The sequence below is a fragment of the Gossypium hirsutum genome, chromosome D10, assembly GCF_007990345.1.
Source record: "Gossypium hirsutum isolate 1008001.06 chromosome D10, Gossypium_hirsutum_v2.1, whole genome shotgun sequence".
Classification (NCBI taxonomy): Eukaryota; Viridiplantae; Streptophyta; class Magnoliopsida; order Malvales; family Malvaceae; genus Gossypium; species Gossypium hirsutum.
The window spans coordinates 56713656-56735913 of NC_053446.1; the positions used below are offsets into that span (position 1 = coordinate 56713656).

Genomic DNA, 22258 nt, shown 5'->3' on the forward strand with positions numbered 1-22258 from the left:
GGCATATCCGAGCCTTTGATGCCAAAGCTTGGGATCATCAACAGAAGCTGTGTATGCTGACTTTGAGTCATTTGGCCAGTGCACCTCAAAGCATTTGTCAGTCATTTTGACTTTCATAAAGCTTGATCCACTTGGATCAGCAATCTGGTACTGTTTATCCTTGAACACAACAGAATAGCCTTTCTCGAGCAATTGAGCTATGCTGAGAAGGTTTCTGTCAATCTCAGGCACCAAAAGCACATTTGGAATAATCTTGTTGCCTGTAGGAGTACTTATCAGCACCTCTCCTCTTCCTTCAGCCCTTATGAACTGACCATTTCCAACCTTGACCTTGGTTTTGCAACTTCTATCCAAGGTTTTAAATAAGGAGGCATCTGGTGACATGTGGTTAGTGCAACCACTGTCCAATAACCAGCCTTTTGAGCATTTCTTCTCAGCAGCTAAGCAAGACACAGCAAAGACCTGCTCTTCTTGGTCACTACTGTCCTCAGCTACCTGAGCTTCAACCTTTGGTTGTTGAAATTGGCTTTGCCTTGGCTTGGTTCTATTTTTGCAAACCCTTTCAACATGGCCTTTCTTCTTGCAGTATTGGCATACTGCATCTGGCCTGAACCAGCATCTGCCTTCTGGATGACCTGGCCTTTTACAATGTCTGCAGGGCTGGTCATTGCTCCTTGCAGCATCAGGCTTAGGTCTACTTTTCCAAGGCTTTTTACCTCTAGGAGCATTGATGCTCGAGGCTTCTCTGGCCTTGACATTGAATGCACCTTCTTGGTTGTCTTCAGTTCTGCTAGCTCTCCTTTGTTTCTGAGCATAGAAGGTGTTGATTAGCTCAGTCAAAGAGATGGTAGTAAGATCTCTTGAGTCCTCTAGAGAGGATATCTTGGCCTCATATCTCTCAGGCAAAGTGGAGAGGACTTTCTCCACTATCATTGCCTCATCAAAGTGTTCACCTAGGAGCCTTATACTGTTAACCACTGCCATGATTCTGTCTGCATACTGCTTCACTGTTTCTTCTTCCTTCATTTTCAGGTTCTCGAAATCCCTTCTCAAATTCAACAGCTGCTGTTGCCTTGTTCTCTCAGTGCCTTGAAACTCCTCCTTAAGCTTATCCCAGGCCTGTTTTGGAGTCTCACAGGCCATGATTCTGGTGAAGATGACATCTGGCACACAGTTCTGGATGCAGGACATGGCTTTGTGCCTTTTGGTCCTCTCATCAGCATGTTGCCTGATCTGAGCTACTGTGGGATTAGCCCTCAGTGGTGCTGGCTCAGCATCTGTGTTGACAACTTCCCACAGATCGAAGGCCTGTAGGTAAGTCTTCATCTTGACCAGCCATATGTGAAAGCCTTCTCCATTGAAGACTGGTGGGGCTGCTGGTGAAAATCCTGAAGAAGCCATCAGGTTCCTTGGTTTGAAGCAACAGGTCCACTAAGACAAGGGCTCTAGATACCAATTATTGGTGCAAGAGGCAGCAACAAGCTGATTTCAGCTTGCTTAAACAGCAAGTCTCGAGGCTTGCAGCAGAAACAATCAAGGAAGAAAAAAACTTACAATGGAAAACAGAAAAGAAAGAGAGAGATTCGAATGAAAATGAGCTGAATTTTCATTAACTTTTTTAAGAAGGCATGATGCCAATACATATAAGGGATTACATTAGCAAAACAAACAAGTTACCACCTAATAACTTACCTAACACCACTAATTTGCCTAGTAACTTGGCAAACTTGTTTGAATACATAAACAGCTACCTAAACTTGTCATTCATCACTTAGTTACATCAAAATGCAGCTACCAACTAAGTTTGATCCTAACTAAATACAAAACATTTGTTTAAAGAAACTAAATGAATAGCTTCAGCTTGCTGCACCAATTTGCTGTTGAAGCACGTTCCCTGCATGGCCACCTTTGCTGCTATACGGGAGCTGACTTCAACATACTTCCCCAACTTGATTTGGCTTCAGCTTCGAAACAACTCATTGTATGGTTCCATTCCTTCACACATCGGGAACCTTTCCAATCTCAACTTCCTTGACTTGTCATACAATAATTTCTCTGGGAATATCCCCTTAGAAATTGGCTTATTGAAAAGTCTTTCTTTGATCTCCTTAGGAGAGAAATCACTCAGTGGTTCCATTCCACGAGAAATAGGAAGGCTGAGTACAATTTCATACATTTATTTCATGAGAAACAATCTAACTGGTCCCATTCCAATAGAAATTTTGAACCTTACGAAGCTTCATGACCTGGACTTGTCACAAAATAATATCTCTGGAAGTATTCCTTCTGGTATAGGAAGGTTGAGTTCACTTTCTGTGCTTTTTCTTTACCAAAACCATCTCACTGGTACAATACCTATTTCTATTGGAGACTTACAGAATTTATCCCAAATTATCCTCGTTGACAATAGGCTCAATGGTTCCATACCTAAAGAGATCGGAATGATTAGAACACTTTGGGTGCTTGATCTTTCAAACAATTACCTAACTGGTACTATCCCAACATGTATAGGAAACTTAAGTAACATGAAATGGCTCTATCTGTGGGGTAATAATCTCTCTGGTTCTATCCCCAATGAGATAGGAATGCTCAAATCGCTTTTCGCGTTTCAGTTGGCGGACAATAATCTCACTGGTGTCATCCCCCATTCCATAGGAAACTTAACTGACTTGGATAATCTTGTGTTTCACTTTAATGGGCTTTCTGGTCCAATCCCAACTTCCATGGGAAACTTAAACAAGTTGTCGGTACTTAAGGTTTTTGGCAATAGTTTATCGGGCCTTGTTCCTCAAACTCTGAACAATCTTACTCATTTACAATCATTACAATTATCAGACAACCATCTTAATGGTTCATTACCTGAGAATGTATGTCTGGGGGGATTGCTCACTCATTTTACAGCTTCCAACAATAGATTGATTGGTTTGATTCCATCAAGTTTGAGAAACTGTACAAGCTTATACAGAGTTAGGCTTGAAGGAAACCACTTAACGGGAAATATATCAGAAGCTTTTGGTATATACCCAAATTTGAATTTTATTTCATTAAGCAACAACAACCTTTTCGGTGAACTTTCTCCAAATTGGGGACAATGCCATAATCTAACAAACCTACAGATCTCCAACAATAACATTTCTGGAAAGATTCCGTTCGAATTGGGACATGCAACCCAATTACAACAACTTGATCTCTCTTCGAATCATCTAAATGGTGAGATTCCTAAGGAATTGGGAAAGTTGAAAACGATGAGCCGTCTTTTTCTAAGTGGTAACCAATTTTCTGGCAAAATTCCGTCAGAGATTGGACTTCTTTCAAAACTAGAACAACTTGACTTGGCATCAAACAATTTAAGTGGGCCTATTCCTGATGATCTTGGAAATTGCTTCAAGTTATTCAACTTGAATTTGAACAAGAACAGCCTCGAAGCGAGCATTCCATCCTCAATAAGCAGCATTAATGCTCTTCAAAGCCTAGATTTGAGTCAGAACTCACTTATTGGAGGTATCCCACAACAGTTTGGAAAATTACAATCCTTGGAAGTATTGAACCTTTCTCACAATATGCTCAACGGTTCCATCCTAGAAGCTTTTAATGATTTACGTGGTTTGAGATTTGTGAACATATCTTTCAATCAATTTGAAGGTCCTATTCCAAATCTTAAGGCTTTTCATGAGGCTTCCTTTGATGCCTTGAGAAACAATAAAGGCCTATGTGGTAATGCCACTGGACTAATGGCTTGTGTTCCTTCTTTTCTGGCCAACCATGGTCATGGAAAAAGGACCAAAGCCATCATATCAGTTATGCTTCCACTCTTTGGCGATCTACTTTTGCTATTTTTATTGGTTGGAAGTTTCTTTACTTTCTACAAAAAAACTCAAACCAAAGAATCAAATCCAAGGGATGAACCACAAGGAGATGTTTTTACTGTATTGGGATTTAATGGAAGAGTACTCCATGACAACATTATCGAAGCCACTGAAGATTTTAGCTCCAACTATTGCATTGGTTCAGGAGGATATGGAAGTGTCTATAAAGCTGCATTACCAACTGGTCAGGTGGTTGCTGTGAAGAAACTTTACCGATCTGAAGACAACATACATATCAACAACTTGAAAGCCTTTGAAAGCGAGGTTATGGCTTTATTAGAAATAAGGCACCGTAACATTGTGAAGATGTATGGTTTTTGTTCACATCCAAAGCATTCTTTTCTGGTTTATGAGCTTGTGGAAAGGGGAAGTTTGAGAATGGTGTTAAGCAACAATGAACAGGCTAAGGAGCTGGACTGGAAGAAGAGGGTAAATGTTGCTAAAGGATTGGCTAATGCTTTGTCTTATATGCATCATGGTCATTCACAACCTATAGTTCATCGAGACATATCTAGCAACAATGTTCTCTTGGATTTGGACTATGAAACTCGTGTCTCTGATTTTGGCACTGCTAGGATTTTAAAGCCTGACTCCTCCAATTGGACTTCACTTGCGGGTACCTACGGGTATATAGCTCCAGGTATTAACTAATTCTTTTTCCTAAAAATGATTTGAACATGTTCTCTATTTGATTAAAACTGTTCATTTCTTGCATGTTGTTAAATAAACAAAGTTTAAATAGCATATGCTAACTAGTAAAATCTTTTATACAGAGTTGGCTTATATAATGAGAGTAGATGAGAAGTGTGATGTCTACAGTTTTGGGGTGATAACGATGGAAGTTTTTTTGGGGAGGCATCCTGGTGATCTTATTTCGTATTTTTCATCATTGGAATCAACATCGTCATCGCTGTCAAATGACCAACAGGTTTTACTGAAAGACACAATAGACCAACGCCTTTCACCACCAGTAGGCCAATCTTCCAAAGACTTGGTCTCTACTATGAAGATAGCATTGGCATGCTTGAATGGCAATCCCCAACTTCGGCCTACCATGCAGCAAGTTTCTCAAGCGCTTGGTCGTCAATCCCTTCCTTTACCGAGCCCTTTTAAGTCCATAAAATTTGAAGAACTATTGAGTGATGTAGTCTGCAATGACTAACTAAGGTGATACAGTATCAAACATATTTCTAGGTATGGTATGTAAATTTTCTTTATATAAACTCTTTTTTATCTCTGTTTCTTCCAATTATCTCTTATTTCTCAGCTTTGTTTTGAAAATGGTGAAGCATTCTAATGATAAAGCCTTTGTTGAGAATCAAATGCTTACGCACTGAATTTGGATGTAGAGAATGAAGTGCGTTGGAAGGGTAGCAGGATGGCAAGTATTTTGCTTATGTCATAGCTTGGAATAGAAGAAAGTGTTGCGGTTGTCGTTGTGGATTTTATTATGTTTTTTAAATTATCTTGTTTTATTTTGTATCCTATTTTATCATGTCCGTTAAGTTATCCTTTGTACTCCATTTCAGTTCCATATATATTATTTAAACACTGTACAGATGTTTCGATGAAGTTGGAAGGGTCTACTAGAAAAACCTAATGATTTGAGTACAGAATTTCTCCTATGTTTTGATATAGAAAAAAATTAGGTCCATTTAAAATATGATATGCTATACTCTAGCATCAATATTCAAAGTTGGAGTCTAGCCCTAACTTGACTAGTTTTTAAGTTTATAATATGTTGCTTTTAATTTATTTTATATATGGGTAAACTATATAATCAGTCATCCAATGCTACTAGCGTGTTTCTATATTTATCATTGAACTTTAAAAACTTTCAATTTCATCATTAATGTTACCATTCATTTCTGTTCTAGTCACCCACCGATTAAGTTGTTAACGAAAATAATGGAGTAGCCTTTTCACTTAGTATAACAACATATTTAGTCCTCAAAATTTACACATTCTATCAAATTAACCTTAAATCTAAATAGTTTGATAAAAATAAAGTTAAATAATTGCAATGTCAAAGTATAAAATAGTTGTAACCTCCCCAACCCAGCCTAAATGTTAGACCCGAATTCAGAAGATTACGTTGGCCACAGAGATGACCCACTAAGCTGGCGGAGTTTATAGATTTGTCATTTTAAAACATTTCTTAATTTTTAGTGAAAACTTAGTCTTTTTTTTTGAAAAACTTAGCGTTCTTACCACCTTCGTAATAATTAATTCAAAATCGGTTGAATTATAAATTATCTACTTATTTAAAAACTCATTTTTTAATAATGTATCGAAAAAGTGATACTAACGTAGCTTTAAGGAAACCATGTTTCATGCATTATAAAATAAAATAAAACTTACGCATTATTAGCATAAATATACCATGTGTACCCTAAATGAACTTGAAACTATGTCTCATGCCACAATGTAAATAAGACGTTACAGTTCTTAAAATAATAGGTACTATAAATAAAAGGTGAAAATAAAAATATCAATATAACTTCAATCCAAGCCAAGCCCTTCAATTTGTTGATTTCGTTTCCTAATCTGGTGAGTTATCTGTAAAGAGGTACAGTGAAGGGAGTGAGTTATGAAACTCAGTGTAAGTTCAAATACAAGAAAACTGAAACAAAATCGCACGCAAAGCACATGGGTTAGCAATTCTTATAATAAACACAATCATAAAACACTTTAGATTAAACAACATATTTGCAGATTAAACAAACTGCCACTTGGTTTGTAGACAAGCCACCACTTGTTTGCAGATTACTATATTGCCACTCTTCCTCTGTACAAATCATCCCGCCTCATGCAATGCAATATGACATACTTTATAACATAATAACACAAAAATATGTAGGCATGCTTAACACTTATTCCGTTCAACACTAGCAATAAATATGTTTATCGTGTATTCAATAAGGTGATAACAGTGTTAACACTCACAATTTATCAATAACACTTTAGGAGTAGGCATGATTAATATCACATGTTTATTCATAACACATTAATGATTCGATTAATCAATATCAATAAACACATTATAACAGTAGTAATTCAGGCATATAAATCATTGGTTTTCATATAAACACTAATTCAAGGATCAATTAAGTGCACAAAAACTTCTAAGAACAATTCAAGGATCAAGTAGGGACTAAACTCAATAGAATCATAAATTTCTAAAAAAAAAACTATAAAGTAGGGGACACACTACCGTGTGGCCAGACCATGTGGTATGCTATAGACCGTGTGGAGGGGTTGCACGGCCGTGTGGTTAGATCATGTAACATACTGTGGTCATGTGGAAATTGTAAAATTAACCTACAAGGGAGACACGGTCGTGTGAGATTCGAACTAACCTAGGATTTTAGAGGCACACCTATGTGGTCCACACACCTATGTGGCAAACTGTGTGGCAGTAATTCTAGGCATAATTTTCCATGATTCACTCGTAAAAGAACACATACCTTTCACCAGAAGCCCAAATGACCTCCCTTGTGATCAAATCTAGTTCGATTCACCTAAGACGGGTCCTTCAAACGACGTTTACGCAAGAATCAATGGTTTATTTCAAGATTATTCAAGATTTATGGAAGATTTCAGCAAGAACTGTGAAAGATCGTTTAATTGATCACAAGATTATCATTAGATAAATTTTTTATAAAGACTCAAGATTAAACATCGGGTTTGAGTCATACTTACTGATTCTTGGCAAAGACTAAGGGTATTACGATCGATAAATACAAATTTAATATAAAAACGTTTCAAACAGGAATTAATTCCAATTCGAGAAAACAAAAATAATTCTCAGCAACAAAAAGATGTAAATTTTGATGTAAAAAATAAAAGAAAAAGGAAGAAAAAATAGGGAGAAAAACAAAATTCTGGTTAGGATTGGGAAAGAAAGAAAACCTAGTTCAATTGGAAAAAGATTGATTTAAATAGTTAGGGTTTGAAAATCCTAGGGGTGGTTTGGCAATTAACCCATCATTTTGGCCGAAATTAAGGAGGACAAATAAAAGGATCAATGATAAAGATGGGGTGGCTCAAAGAAGGGGAAAAATAGAGTTGATACTTAACCATTGATTTACTACCCACTCTTGTTAAATTATCCGTTCAAATAGTATTTATTTTTATATAAATTTTACCTTAGTTTGTTGAAAACTAAAGAAAATAAATGGGAAAACAGTTGTTTGAACCTAAAACCTATAAGGAGTGCACTAACTACTTAACTATTAAACCTAAGTCATTACTTGGTTAATTATTTCAATTAAACCATTTATATTTGGGGCATGACAATAGTATCTTAATATTAGTTAGGTAAAAAAATAAAATTGAATAATTGCGGTATCTAATACAAACCAAGCATTAACTTATTTTATTTTTTTAAATGTTAATTTTGGTAGTCAAGATTATCCCAAATTTAAAAATATTTGTTAAAAGTATCACTACAGCAAAACAGGCTTTTAGCAGCGTTTTTTTAGGCCTATAAGCGTCGCTAAAAGTATTTGCAGCGCTTTCACAAGCGCCACAAAAAAAGCTGCTATAGACAATGTCGCTAATTTTGGCGGCATTTCTTTCACATAAACGCCGCTAAAGAACATGACCTTTAGCGGTGCTTCATTAGTGGCTTTAGCGGCGCTTTTATCATAATCACCGTAAACAACATGACCTGTAGCGTCGCTTTTTTCACAAACGCCGGTTGAAGTACCCTTCTTTAGTGGCATTTTACAAAAAACACCACTAACTTTGGCAGATTTGTAGCATCCAATTTTCATCCATATGCAACCCTTCCTGTAGCATGGAATCCAACCAAAAACAGCAAATCTAAATGATACTTTAAATTCAATGAATGATATATGATATAAATTGAAAAATAAAGTACAATTCAAATTATTCTTACAATAATGTTAAAAATATTCATACAATAGTCTAAGATGGCAGATTTTGCGACTGCTGAAACATCTTCATCATATTCTTCATCATGTCCAACCCATTCAAGTTAGGTATACTTTGAACATGTCTATTTTATATGAATTAGCTTTGTCCCTACACATCCTCCATTATTGAGGTTTTGCTTGGTAGGGTGGAAAAAAATTGGAGTGATAAAAAATTGAAAGAGAAAAAATAAAATCATAAAAAAAATATTTTTTTTCTTTTCATAGGTGTACTTGGTAGGAAAGATGAAAAAATTGAAAGAAAAATAAATTTCTTTCTGTGTAGAGTTGAAAAAATGAGAGGAAAGAAAATGAACATTTTAAAAAATGCATAATTTTGAACTAACACACATCCCTCTTTCATTTTCTATCCTTTTATAATTCCAATTCGGAGTGATTTGTTTTATACATTAGAATGGAAACTGTATCTCTCCTATTTTCTTTCCTCTCAGTTTTCTTTCCTAGTAAGTGCAGTTAAAATTTATTTTCTTTTTACATTTTCATTCTCTCCTCTCTTTCCACTTTTCTATTCAACCAAACACACCTTATGTTTCCTTCATCTAATTCTCCACCTTTATTTCCTGGCTCTCGGGTATTAGAAACCACTCATTGCTCGACATGGAGAGAAAAGTTGGAACCATTGCTAAAGTTGGCTCTCATAATTATCGCTTTTATATATAATAATTAGTCATTATTCATATTCACTCTATTATCATATGTATAAATTATAGGCAATATAAGTTGATATTTCATTAAAAACTTTTTTAAAGTTAATTATAAAATAAATTGATTAAGCCTTAATCCATTTAACATAATTATTATTGTAAGAAGGACGTAGGTTTTAAATGTGTTTAATTCTAAAATTTCTTTTTATTTTGTCCGTTTTTATACCTTGGGCAGTAACATACATTTACATTTTGCGATGGACCTATAATTTCTTTTTTTCCTCCATTGTCAATGGCCACCAATAAAATTTTGACGTCTTCATGGGGCTAATAAAAGTTCTTTCATAGAACCTTTAGATCATCGAGCCCTTTACATCGCTGCCATCAAAGGACCTCCACGATAAGAACATAGCTAAGGAGAAAGAGAAAATATCAGAAATTTAAGACTGGTATAGAATTATAGCGCTTTAATCTATAGTAATTTATAGTTTTATGATATATAATTTAGAATTTTTGGCAATGAGATAAATAAGTATTATTTGATCAATTTTTAATGTATTATTTTATTTTTTATTATTTTTTCATTTTAATTCTTATTTTTTTCCATACTTCAAAAAAAATCTAGTAATCAAAATGAAAATGACTTAAAAATCAAATGACTAAAATAAAAGTGTAAACATGATGTGTCGTATACATTTAATTGTCATTAAAGATTTAATACTTATGTACTAAAATAAAAACACTTTAAAACTTGAATGATAAAATTACAAAGATTTCATTTTAAATGACAAAAATTAATTAGATAACAAACGGGATAATTTCCCTTAAATAAACTATTAACCACACAAATATGGCTTATTATCCTCACCGCTTTCATATATAATAATCAAGGTTTGTATTTTACTCACTGTCTTTACTGTAATGATATATTATATGTTGGTATCTCGTTAAAAATACTTAAAATAATTATAAAATAAATCCATAAAAATAAATTCAGATAAAAATTTTTTTAACAAAGTGACAACACGTAATCTAAATGCACAAATTAATATACATTGAAATTTCATTAAATATAAAAAACCTAATTAATAATTATTTGAAGGAAAAACCTAAATGTATTTGTCTGAGTGATTGGACAGCTCTGACATTTTTGTATAAATAGGCAGTGTCTTTGATCACAATTAACAACCAAAAATCCTTAACTTCTACTATCAAAGCCATGCCTTCTTTCTCAATACCATTCAAAATCTTCTTCTTCCTCCTCTTCTTTGCATCTTCCCATGCTTTCTCTTCTAAAACCATACCCTCCAGGGAAGCTGAAGCTCTTCTAAAATGGAAAGCTAGCCTCCCCAGCAACACCCAAACTTTGCTCTCTTCTTTGTGGGGAGGAAGAGACCATTGCAATTGGACTGGAATCACTTGCAACAATGCTGGAAGCGTCACCAATATGACCCTGAGAGAATTTGAATTGAAATTGAGCGGTAAGCTTCACAATCTCAACTTCTTTTACTTCCCCAACTTGATTACGCTTGATCTTCGAAACAACTCATTGTATGGGTCCATTCCTTCATACATCGGGAACCTTTCCAACCTCAACTTCCTTGCCTTGTCACACAATAATTTCTCTGGGAATACCCCTTTAGAATTTGGCTTATTGAAAAGTCTTTATACGATCTCCTTACGCTACAATTCAATCAGTGGTTCCATTCCAAGAGAAATAGGAAGGCTGAGAACAATTTCACACATTTATTTCATGAGAAACAATCTAACCGGTCCAATTCCAATAGAAATTTCATAGATTGTAGATGCATGAAAATAATTCACAACGCTGTTGGCTAAAGTAACTTTTGGCTTCTATTATCTTTTCAGAATATATTACCTCACTCATTGTTTTAAGTAAAAAAAAAAGAGCATGCTTTATCTTTTCAATTGGTTCCATGTTTCATCTTTCAAAAGGGACCCTTTTCTATTAATGCCTTGAAACTTGGCTCTTAAATAAAAAGAATAAAACCAATGTGATGCCTTCTAGAACACATTGATCAAGTAAACATATCCTTCATGAGAACCACTACATTAACCAGACAAAATTGTTTACAATTAGCATATAGGAAGGGGAAATGATTTGCACTAAACTAGAGAAACAATAACTTGCCTTCATTACTAGATTGTTAATTATTAATTGCCTACCTTTGATTCTTGATTTCTCTGTGCAAGTTTTATATTTTGGTAGATGGGAAATTTTATAGACTTATGCTCAACCTAAATACCAAAATAACTGGGGCATATTACTTGGATCCTTTTCTTCTACTCTTCATTGTTTAAGATCATGACTTTTGGATCTAGCTTAACCTCTTTCTAACCCTTGTCTTGCTTTACTGCACAAGAATGTGGTGCTGTTCTTATTGCAATTCTTAGAGAAGCAAAAACATTTTTCAAATTTGAATGCAGGCACGGTTGCAACTTGGATCTTCATGCATAGAGATATAGTTATTGAATAAGCTAAATATTGATAAATTTGCTTGTGTCTTTTTGCTCTATCATGTCTAACGAGCACAATCAAAACTTTAGCTGATCTTTTTTGTTTTGTTGATCACTGAGTGATTGTTATGATATAAGATGCTAGAAATCAGGCTGAAGAATGCTTGTCATGTGATTTTAATATAATGTGATTTTCATATCTTGTATCTGTGTTATCTTCCCATTTTGTGTTCACAACGGTTTGGAGTTTATTTATGCAGGTGTAAAAATTTTGGATGTTCATTTGTGATTTATTATATATATGTCTGCTAATTGTTGGAAATGCCGGAAAAGTTGAAAGTAAAAATAGTTCAAAGCCTGAAATTCTCTCAAGCTTATGTGAATTGTTGTGTTCTGTAAAATTGGGCTTATGAACTGAAGATGTTAATTACCTTATCTTCATTGTTTGCAGGTGTAATTTTATCCTTAACAATGTTATAGAAAAAGTTTTGTTATTGACTCGGAGAAGGGAAAAATACTTAGTAGTTGCTACAGTTCGCTTTGTTCGCACTATTCTCACTCGTCATGTAAGTTAATTCACTCGTAATTTTGCTATTTATACTCTTTTATTTTTCATTTATTTTATTATTTTTGCTATTATGGAGTTTCTTTTTATTCTTCTTATAGCATCTCAAAAGTTTTGGGCATGCTTTGCTCACCACAACACTAGTTGTTGGAATCGACTCTACTATCCAATTTACAATTTCTAAGAAGTATGTATATTTAATTGCTCTATTTAAATTGCACATAATATCATTAAATTATTATCCCTTACTTCCAATAAATACATAGGGTTCAACAATTGTTGGGTCTTAGCTAGCTTCTTTAATTTCTCATTATGGTGTTAGATGAACACAAAGCTTCTCTGGGTTTCTTCTACCTTTTGCAATCATATATTCCTTCCATTTTAATGGTTGCTTTTTCATTTTTTTTTCTATTGATTACAATTAAATGTGAAAAAGAATCAATATAGCTTATAATTTCAATCAACCGCTACTACAGCTTCAATTCATTGCCTAAAACAAGTGCTTGTGCTTTTTTCCTTTTAAAATGTTCCAACAACGGCTTAAACCTCACATTTCCCTCTCATTAAAACTAGAATGAAAAGAAGAAAAAAAATGTACATAAAAATAAATAAATGAAAGGTTGAGAGGGAAGTTTTTCTACTTATGATTAAATGTTGAGATTTGTTATAATTTTACTTGGAAAAATACACATCAATTTCTTTAATTGGTAAAATTACAAAAATAATATTATTTTACTTGGAAAATTATTCTGCAATTAATCTTTTTATTCTCCTAATTTTATTTTACATTTGAAAAGCAATATTTGTTTGTTAACCTAATAAATTATTTTTAAAAAAATATTAATAATACCTATCTAAATAATTATCTATTATAAAATAGGATGGAATTAAAATTTTGAATTGGAAAAAATTCTAATTTAAATCCGCATATAATTTATATAAAAAAAAATTCAAATTTGATTTGTTAGAATTGATTGAGGTTCAACCATCTGTTGAATCAAGTTTTTTATTTTTAATAATAATTTTTTTATAAATTTTTAATAATTGATTTAATTAATTTTAAAACCTTAAATTCAGCGCCTCAAACTTACCCATAAACAATATTGAGACGCATATCCAAACGCATACCTCTTTTCTTAAGTCCTATCTACTTTAAGTTATGAGTTTTATTTTATACAACAAAAATTCTCCAACTTCTTCATTCTGCCCTTTTGTTCTTACCCAAAATAAATGAAATTTTGTTTTTCTTAATTCAATTATTAATAGATGAAAAACTAACAAATATTAACTTTATTACATATAATTATTAATTTGTTAATTTTTATCTTTTTAAGTATAGTAAACATAAAGGTGACGAAAAACACAAATTTAAAAATTAAAAGAGTATAATTAAAGGGTTAAATTTAAAGTTAAAATTCAAAGATGATAATCATTACTTACATAAACATTTAAAGAATAAAAAAAACTTTGGATCATAATTTACATAACTTACATAATACATAAATATATATCATATCATATCATAACTTACATAAATATATAAGAATCATAGAAATTTGAGCAATACTATTGTTTTTCTCTACTCTTAATTATACTTATAAATAAACAACTTGCCTGAATTATCGAAATGGAGTACAAATTTTTCTAAATTTTGCATTTCAAAATGCAAGCCAAAAGAATATGATTCTTTGCCCGTGTAAGAAGTGTGGCAACATCAATTGGCATATTTGTGAAATTGTCTACAAACATCTAATTGTTGATTGCTTTATTTTGGGTATAAAAAATAGATTTTCCATGGAGAGTGTACACCTCATAGAACCTCTTCAATGATTAATTCGACTTATCCTCATAATGCTTACCATCAGCCTGTTAGAGAAGATGACATGGAAGGTATGTTGCAGGATGCATTTCATATGCGCAATCATGGTTTGCAATCATTTCCACCTGAGATTATTGCATCTGATGATTGTGATATTGGTGGAAATGTTTTTATCGAAACGGGAAGAAGTGTACCTGATGGAGAGCCAAATGGAGAAGCAGCGAAGTTCTACAAGTTACTTAATGAAATGAATGAAGAAATTTATGAGGGATCGAAATTTTCAAAACTGTCCTTCTACATTCGTCTTTTTCACTTAAAATGTTTATGAGGGAGGACCGAAAACTCTTTTACACTACTGTTAGAGCTTTTGAGAGATATGTTTTCGTTTGCAAAAATCCCTCATTCATGTAAAGATATGAAGAAACTGATAAAAGATTTAAGCCTTGGGTACGGCAAAATTCATAGTTGCCCAAATGACTGCATGTTATATTGGGGTGATAGGAAAAACCAACAGTCTTGTCATGTTTGCGGTAAATCTCGTTGGATGAATAGGAATACAGAAGATGTGAATGAGGATGAAGGTGAAGCACAATCAAGAAAGAAGCTAATAAATATTTTGCGATATTTTCCACTAATACCAAGGCTTCAAAAGTTTTTCATGTCGTCAAAGACAGCCTAGTCTATGAGGTGGCATCATGATCAACGAATCGATGATGGATTATTAAGGCATCTTGCAGATTCTTTAGCTTGGAAATCATTTGATAGTAAATTTCTAAGCTTTGTAAGCGATCATCGGAATATGAAGCTTGAACTAGCATCTGATGGATTTAATCCTTTTAAAATCATGAGTACTTCGTACAGTACTTGGCCTGTAATGCTTGTTCCTTACAATTTGCCTCCGTGAATTTGCATGAAGCAATCTTCTTTAATCTTATCTATGATTATCCCTGGAGAGAAAGGTCCCGGAAATGATATTGACATTTATATGTAGCCACCTATTAAAAAGTTGAAACAACTATGGGCGGGTGTTGAAACATATGATGTCTTAAGAAATGAGAACTTTTATTTACATGTAGCTTTGTTGTATACTATTTATGATTTCCCAACTTATGTCAATTTATCTGGTTGGAGTACCAAAGGAAGTTATGCTTGTCCTTGTTGTGCGGACCAAACATGTTCGAAATGGTTATATAATGGGAAGAAGTTCTCTTATATGGGGCATCATCGGTGGTTAGATGGAAATCATAGATTTAAATTTCAAAATACTCTATTTGATGGTACTAAAGAGTTCAGAGAAGCTCCTGAGCAGACCATTGGATCTGAAATCTTGTTCATCTTAAAAGATATCAATTTTAATTATAAGAAGATGAATCAACCACCCAACATGAAAACAAAGAGAAGACTGAGGGAGGCGTATGTTAGCGATGTTGACTGGCAAATTGATGATGAATATGATAAAGAGGATGATCCTAATGAGGTGGACTTGTGGAAAAAAAGAAGTATTTTTTAGTTGCCTTATTGGGAGCATCACATTTTGTGACACAACCTTGATGTCATGTATATTGAAAAGAATGTTTGCGAGAACATCATTGGGACAATTCTGAATGTCAATAGAAAATCGAAAGATAATATTCAGAGTCGACTTGGTCTAGTTGACATAGGAATTTGGCATGATCTCGAAACCACCTTTTTAAATTTAAAAAAATGGGATCGACTTTGGAAAATAAAGTGGGAGTCGCCACCGATCTTTTATTAAGGTGTGATCGGTTCACCATTAAAAATAAATTTTAGGTCTGCGAGATTTGAGAAAATAGGTCCAGGAGTCGGTTACGCACGAGGAAGGGTTAGCACCCTCGTAACGCCCAAAATTGGTACCGAATCGATTGTTTAATGTCTTAGTGTCGAAACTTTGAAAAGATTTTAAAATACGATCCTTTGGATTCCTTGAATTGAATAGTGAGACACTCTTATTTTAAAGAAAATGTCACACCCAGTGAGTTAGGGCGCAACATTTTTAATCTTCAAAATTAGATCTATCCCCTTTTTTTTAAAAAAAAAACCCATGCATTTGAGAGGCCGGGACATTTAGTTATTCGGGTCAAACGAAAAATCAGAACCCAGTAAGTTAAGGTTTAATTTCTCGAAATTCCTAAATGTCAAATATTGCCTTTATTTATTATTCATTATTTAGAAAATTCCTCGTCTCGAGAAAACAACATGCCATATTCGATGCGTTTGGTCATAGCCTATCGAATTTTCGAGAGTGAGCTTTTTATTGATGTTTTACTTAAAAGGGATATTCGGTTTCTTAGATCCCGAGAAAGATTGGAATCCAGTAAGTTACGACACAATCTTTTCGAGGATCCCGAATTGTTTTGAAAGACTTTTGTATAAAATGATTTCGGTATTTAAAAAATGTGAAACGTAACCTTTTAAGCAAGTAAAAAATGATTGAATAATAATACACAATGCGAGATGGCGATTCATAAACTAAAACATATACTAGTGAATGTTAAACAATCAATAAGTATAAATAACAATACAAAACACATTAATACCATGATTTCATATCACATATCATCCAAATATTAACAACAATGTTAAAAAGCTAAATGGATTGAAAGTTAATATAATGATGTAAAATAAAACCATACGTATAAAAATGAAATAATTTATTATATAAAATAATGTTATATGCGATATTATATTTATAGAGAACGATTAAAAAAATATAGCAAAATGTAAGGAAGAATTTTATAAATAAAATGAAAACATTAAGATAAGTACAAATTATAATTAAAACAATAAAATAAATATGAGATAACTTTAAATAATAATACGTAATAATTTTGAAACAACAATATATATATATATATATAATAGATTTAAAAGAACAAATAGAATGAATTTAAAGTAATGAAACACAAATTCTATAACAATGCTTGATAAATTTTTAATAATAATATACAATAAAATAAGATTAACTATAAGTTTTGGATAACGTTACATTTTAACATCGAACTATTATTAGAATTAGAATTAAATATATCAAGAATAGTGGAATAACAAATAATTAAATAAAATATAAAAAAACAAATTCAAACAAAGTAAAGGATTAAATTAAAATCAAAACAGAACTGGAAGGAGAAAAATGAAAATAAATCAAAATGAAGGGAAAAATCGTGATGCGCGAATAATATGAGGACCGAATGGGAAATATTCCCCTTCCCAAAACGCAGCGTCTTTAGCGTAGACCAAAGCATAATCAAGTCGAACATATGGGACCAATTTAGAAAATAAAGAAAGATCAGATTGAAACTACGAAACAAATCAGAGGGACTGATGGCGCAAATGTCCCCTCCAAGACCAAAATGCGAGGGTCTTACCACGCTCGGGTCGGGTCATCGGGTTATGGCCATAAACCCCTAAACGGTGTCGTTTCTTTCAGCAAATAAAGGCTAAACTAAGCCTAAAACCAACAGATTTTCAATCTCTTTTTCAAAAACCTAAGAAACCCTAAAAAATGGTCCTTTCTCCCCTATGTGCCGCAATCCCGAAATCCCCATTCATCTCCGATTTTGGACGGAGTGAACGGAGCTCCGTTGGTGCACCGTTTCACCTTTAACCTCCTTCCGGCTCCAATTGCGACGGAGTAGAAGGCAAGTCGGCCACCAGGTACGTTCCTCACTCTAAACTTGCTTTCTCTTTTCCCTTTTTTACACTAGCTATGAACAAAAGAATAAAAAAGAAAAAACAAAGAGAAATTTAAAAAAGAAACCTTGCGAAACTTTGTTTTCTTTGAATATTTTTTTCTTGTTTTTTTATTCAATCTCCGTGTGTAGAAGCTTTACATTGTAGTATTTCGCTTTATATAGCCGAATCAGAAAAAAGAAATAAAAATAAAATGAAGATAAAATCACATCTATTTTCTCTGCTCATTGTTTTTTCGATTTTTTTGCTATCCTTTTCCTTTTATGCATGGTTGTTTGCTACTCAGGTACGGTCGTACGAAGGCTAGCTGGGATGTGGCACGTACGGATGTGGCGGGCGCGCGTGTATGGAGGCTTGCGTGAGTGCAGAGTGGTTCAGCACGCGCGAAGGATGGCCTTGGTGGCTGCGGCGCTGGAAGCTGTTACTGCCTAGGGTTTCTTCCTCAGCTAGGCTAAGTGTTGGGTCTTCATAACTAGGTTAGGGTTAGGTTAATGGGTCTTAGTGGGTTTGGGTTTAGCTATTTTGGTCTGTAATTGGGTAGTTGGGTTAATAATTGGGCTGTGATATTGGGGCTTAGTGGGTCTAATGCATTTTCGATTTGTAATATGGACTGATGGACTTTTAATAATTTTTGTTTTTATTTATATTTTTGTTTATTTATTTATTTCTGATTTGGGCCGGGCAAATTTGGGTTATTACAATCTTCATCCCCAATTACTTTCAAATGGAAAATCTCAGTTGCCGCCTTCTATTTTTGCAATGTCGAAGAAAGAAAAAGAAGTGTTCTACATGGTGTTGAAAGATATAAAGGTCCCAATGCGTATGCATCAAATATATCTCGATGTGTGAGTCTTAAAGATCGAAGACTATATTCCCTAAAATCACATGATTATCACATCTTGATGCAAGATTTATTGCCAGTTGCTTTACGGTGTTGTATGTCAAAAAATGTGACGTCTTGTATAATTGAACTATCCAATATAATGAAAGCTATTTATGGTAAATTTTTTATTGTTGAAGAACTTGAAAAAGTACAAGATCGAGCCGCCTTGACTTTATGCAAGTTGGAGAAGATTTTTCCACCTTCCTCCTTCACTATTATAGTGCACTTACTAATCCATCTCCCTCATGAAGCAAAACTTGGTGAACCGATTTTCTATCGGTGGATGTATCCTATAAAGAGGTGCTAATTTATTTGTAAAGTTTTCATTCATTCATGAATATACCTTTAGTTACAACTTTTGATAATGTTGTATATCGTGTTTGGGTTCCTATGAAAATTGAAGCCTTATTGTTGTAATAAGCGTTATCCAGAAGGATTAATTGCTGAAGGTTACTTGGCAGAGGAGTGTATGACTTTCTGCTCTAGATATTTAGAAGATGTTGAAACAAGATTGAATAGACCAAATAGAAATGTTGGGCTCACTAATCATAACTTAGCTAAAACTTATCTATTTCAAAGTTATGGAGAACCAATCGGTAAAGTTGAAATTGCACACTTAGATGATAGATATTGGGTACAAGCACATCGATATGTTCTTTTTCACTAAGATCCAATTGAACCATTACGCAAGTAAGTTTTAGAATTTAATAAATATTCATCTTTTTAATTTGTTTATCTTCTAACCAAGTAATCCACTTTTTAACATAGTAAGTACAAACAAGTCTTGAGATCTCGTTCATGCTCCCGAAGATTACAACATTGACAGATTTATAAGTTATTCATAGAATCTTTTCATGAATGGTTAGGGCAAACGGTACGCAACTGAAGCTTTCATTAACAAATAATAATGTTTTCGTATAACATTTATAATTAATCAATTTAATTTCGATTCAATAGGTTTGGAGTGGAAAGGACGTCAATGACAAGTTAAATGACTTTCTCAATGTCTGAATAGAGTAGTAAAAAGATATGCTGCCTTCCTTATTAATGGATTCAGGTTTCATACAAAATCTCGCAAAAAGATTGAGGAGGACTTAAAATTGTGGAATAATTGTTAATTTTTCAATTACAAGTTACGCTAGTGCTAGGGACAGTAATCCTGTTGAGGGAAATGTGGAGTATTACGGACTTCTTACTGAGATTATTGAGTTGGATTATTATGGCAAACAGAAGGTTGTCTTATTTCGATGTGATTGGGCTGATGTTAATACTGCTCGCAGAATTAAAAAAGATATATTTGGTTTTACAATGATGAACTTCTCTAGATTAATTTACACTGGACAATAATTGATAGACGAGCCGTATGTATTTTCTTCTCAAGTCAATCAAGTTTTTTATTCGAAAGATCCAACTGATTAGGGTTGGTACGTTGTACTCCGTAACACCCCTAAAAACTTGTTTGACATGGGAAATGGAAGTAGAGATGACATCAACGAAAGATCAGAAACTTTGTCTTTTCTAAAACAAAACTTAAATGAAACTATTCCTAGTACTAGTACACAATTTCAATGGGTTAGCCAATATGTGGATGAAGATATTTACGAATCATGATGTAGTAAGATTTTACAATTTTTTAATTATACGTAATATTATAATTTAAATCCTAATCTTGTTAAATATTTCAACTATTTTATGTGTATTGTAGATAAAATGCCTAGAAGAAGATTGTAAGATCTCAGTATTATTCAAAATCCTCCGAATTCGAAAGAAACAAATAGTGAACAACAGACTGCTATTGGATGTTCGAAATTTCTGAATACAGCTGAGGAATCTGTAGAAATTCAAAGTAATGTTAACTTTAATTTACATGCATGTTGACTTTTATTATTGATTTTTGTTTCAAATTTTTATGTTATAATATACCATTTTTTAGCTGAAAGTGGTGGGAGGCGCAAAATTTGAGGACATACACTATTAAAAGATTTATACGAGTTAAATTCTGTCGAACGTGTCAAAGTAGCTAGAAATAGTCTTGGTCAGCTTATTAGATTAGAAGCTCGACTTTTAGCAGGATACTTGGGCATTATAGCATGAAATGCCAATCTGTTGCCTATCAACTACGAGTCATGGCATCATATGCCTGATAGTAACAAAAATCAAGCTCTCGATAATATTAAGGTAATAACGTGAATGTAATTTATAATACTTTGGTTTAAGTTTCATTTATATTTACTTTCTAAACTTGTGTTATTTGTATGAGAGATTTGATTTAGAGGTCTCAGATAATTATGTGAAGAAGGCATTAGGAAAACAAATTGAGAGACCATAAAAGTTCTTTAAAAAAGAAATATTTTAAGAAAAATATAAGCCTCGAAGAGAAATTGCGAAATGTCCCGCCGGCAATGCTAAGGTACTAATGGGAAGATGCAGTTAGATTTTGAAATTCAAAGAAATGAGAGGTATTACGTACTTCTAAACTCTTATAATTGTTTCAGTTTATAGTATTTACAATATACGTAATAATAACTTCATAATGTAGGATCGTGAGCGAGTTGGAACTACAAGTAGGCAAAAACAAAAATTCACGCACACAGCTGGGTCAAAAAGTTTTGCTTGTGTAGCTGATGAGAATGTATTTTGAATTTATTAATTGTGTCAAATGTTAATTACTTTCTACTAAATAATATTTTTCCTATTATATCGTAGGAACTGTCGTCTGGTCAAAAAGTTTGACGCCTTTAACTTTTTGACATTACACATAGAAAGAAAGATGGATCTCATATGACTACTGAAGCTGCAGAAATTATGGTATATTTACTTAATAAAATTTGAATTATTTTAAATATTTATCATGTTTAATTATAATGGTTTAATTCGTCATTTGTAATGCAAATAATATTAAGTTATGTTGCATTTGTTTTGATTATATATTTTGTTTCCAACTCTTTGATTGATTTGTTAGAAGAAACTAAGGGATAAAAGGGCGAAGTATGAAGCAATCGCTTTGAGTGATAGTTCTGTTAATCTTGATGACATTGATAACTGAATTATTACTGAAGTTTTGGGTCCTGAAAAGTATGGTCGAGTTTGAATTCAAGGATCTTTTGTTAACCCAACCCAATATTTTGGATCCAGCTCGCAACAATACATGCCTTCGGGGAATCAGGCTCAAGCTGAAGTTTAGAGGTTAAGAGACCAGATGACTCAGATGCAAGCGAGCACAATTGAGCAAATTGCTCAACTTAAAGTGGAGGCAGCATCGACAGAAGTAGAGGCTCAAAGAAAATATGAAGAATTCCAGCTACAACTTAAAGCGGAGGCAACATCGAGGGAA

General features: G+C 33.3%; 2 protein-coding genes across 6 annotated transcripts in view; both read left to right on the forward strand.

Annotated features, from left to right (window-relative positions):
* Nucleotides 1–1460: 1460 nt before the first annotated feature.
* LOC107915566 (MDIS1-interacting receptor like kinase 2) overlaps nt 1461–22258 on the forward strand; it is a 42067-nt gene continuing 21269 nt past the window's right edge. For all 3 annotated transcript variants that reach the window (XM_041103369.1, XM_041103370.1, XM_041103371.1), the window contains exon 1: nt 1461–4506. In XM_041103369.1, the coding sequence (XP_040959303.1) occupies nt 1899–4506 (2608 nt within the window). In that variant the 5' untranslated portion in view covers nt 1461–1898. The remainder of the gene's footprint in view (nt 4507–22258) is intronic.
* On the forward strand, nt 10624–15405 carry LOC107915279 (LRR receptor-like serine/threonine-protein kinase FLS2). Of its 3 annotated transcripts, XR_001689244.2 has the most exons (4): nt 10628–10949; nt 12398–12512; nt 12613–12698; nt 14413–15405. XR_001689244.2 is itself a non-coding variant. In XM_041103372.1 (2 exons), exons 1-2 carry the CDS (start codon nt 10688–10690, stop codon nt 12424–12426), a joined length of 291 nt encoding a protein of 96 aa, XP_040959306.1. In that variant the 5' UTR covers nt 10635–10687; the 3' UTR covers nt 12427–12896. The 3 variants fall into 3 exon arrangements, 1 of the variants encoding a protein (XP_040959306.1); XR_005919790.1 differs by having other exon boundaries at nt 10624–10949; nt 12398–12698; XM_041103372.1 differs by lacking the exon at nt 14413–15405 and having other exon boundaries at nt 10635–10949; nt 12398–12896.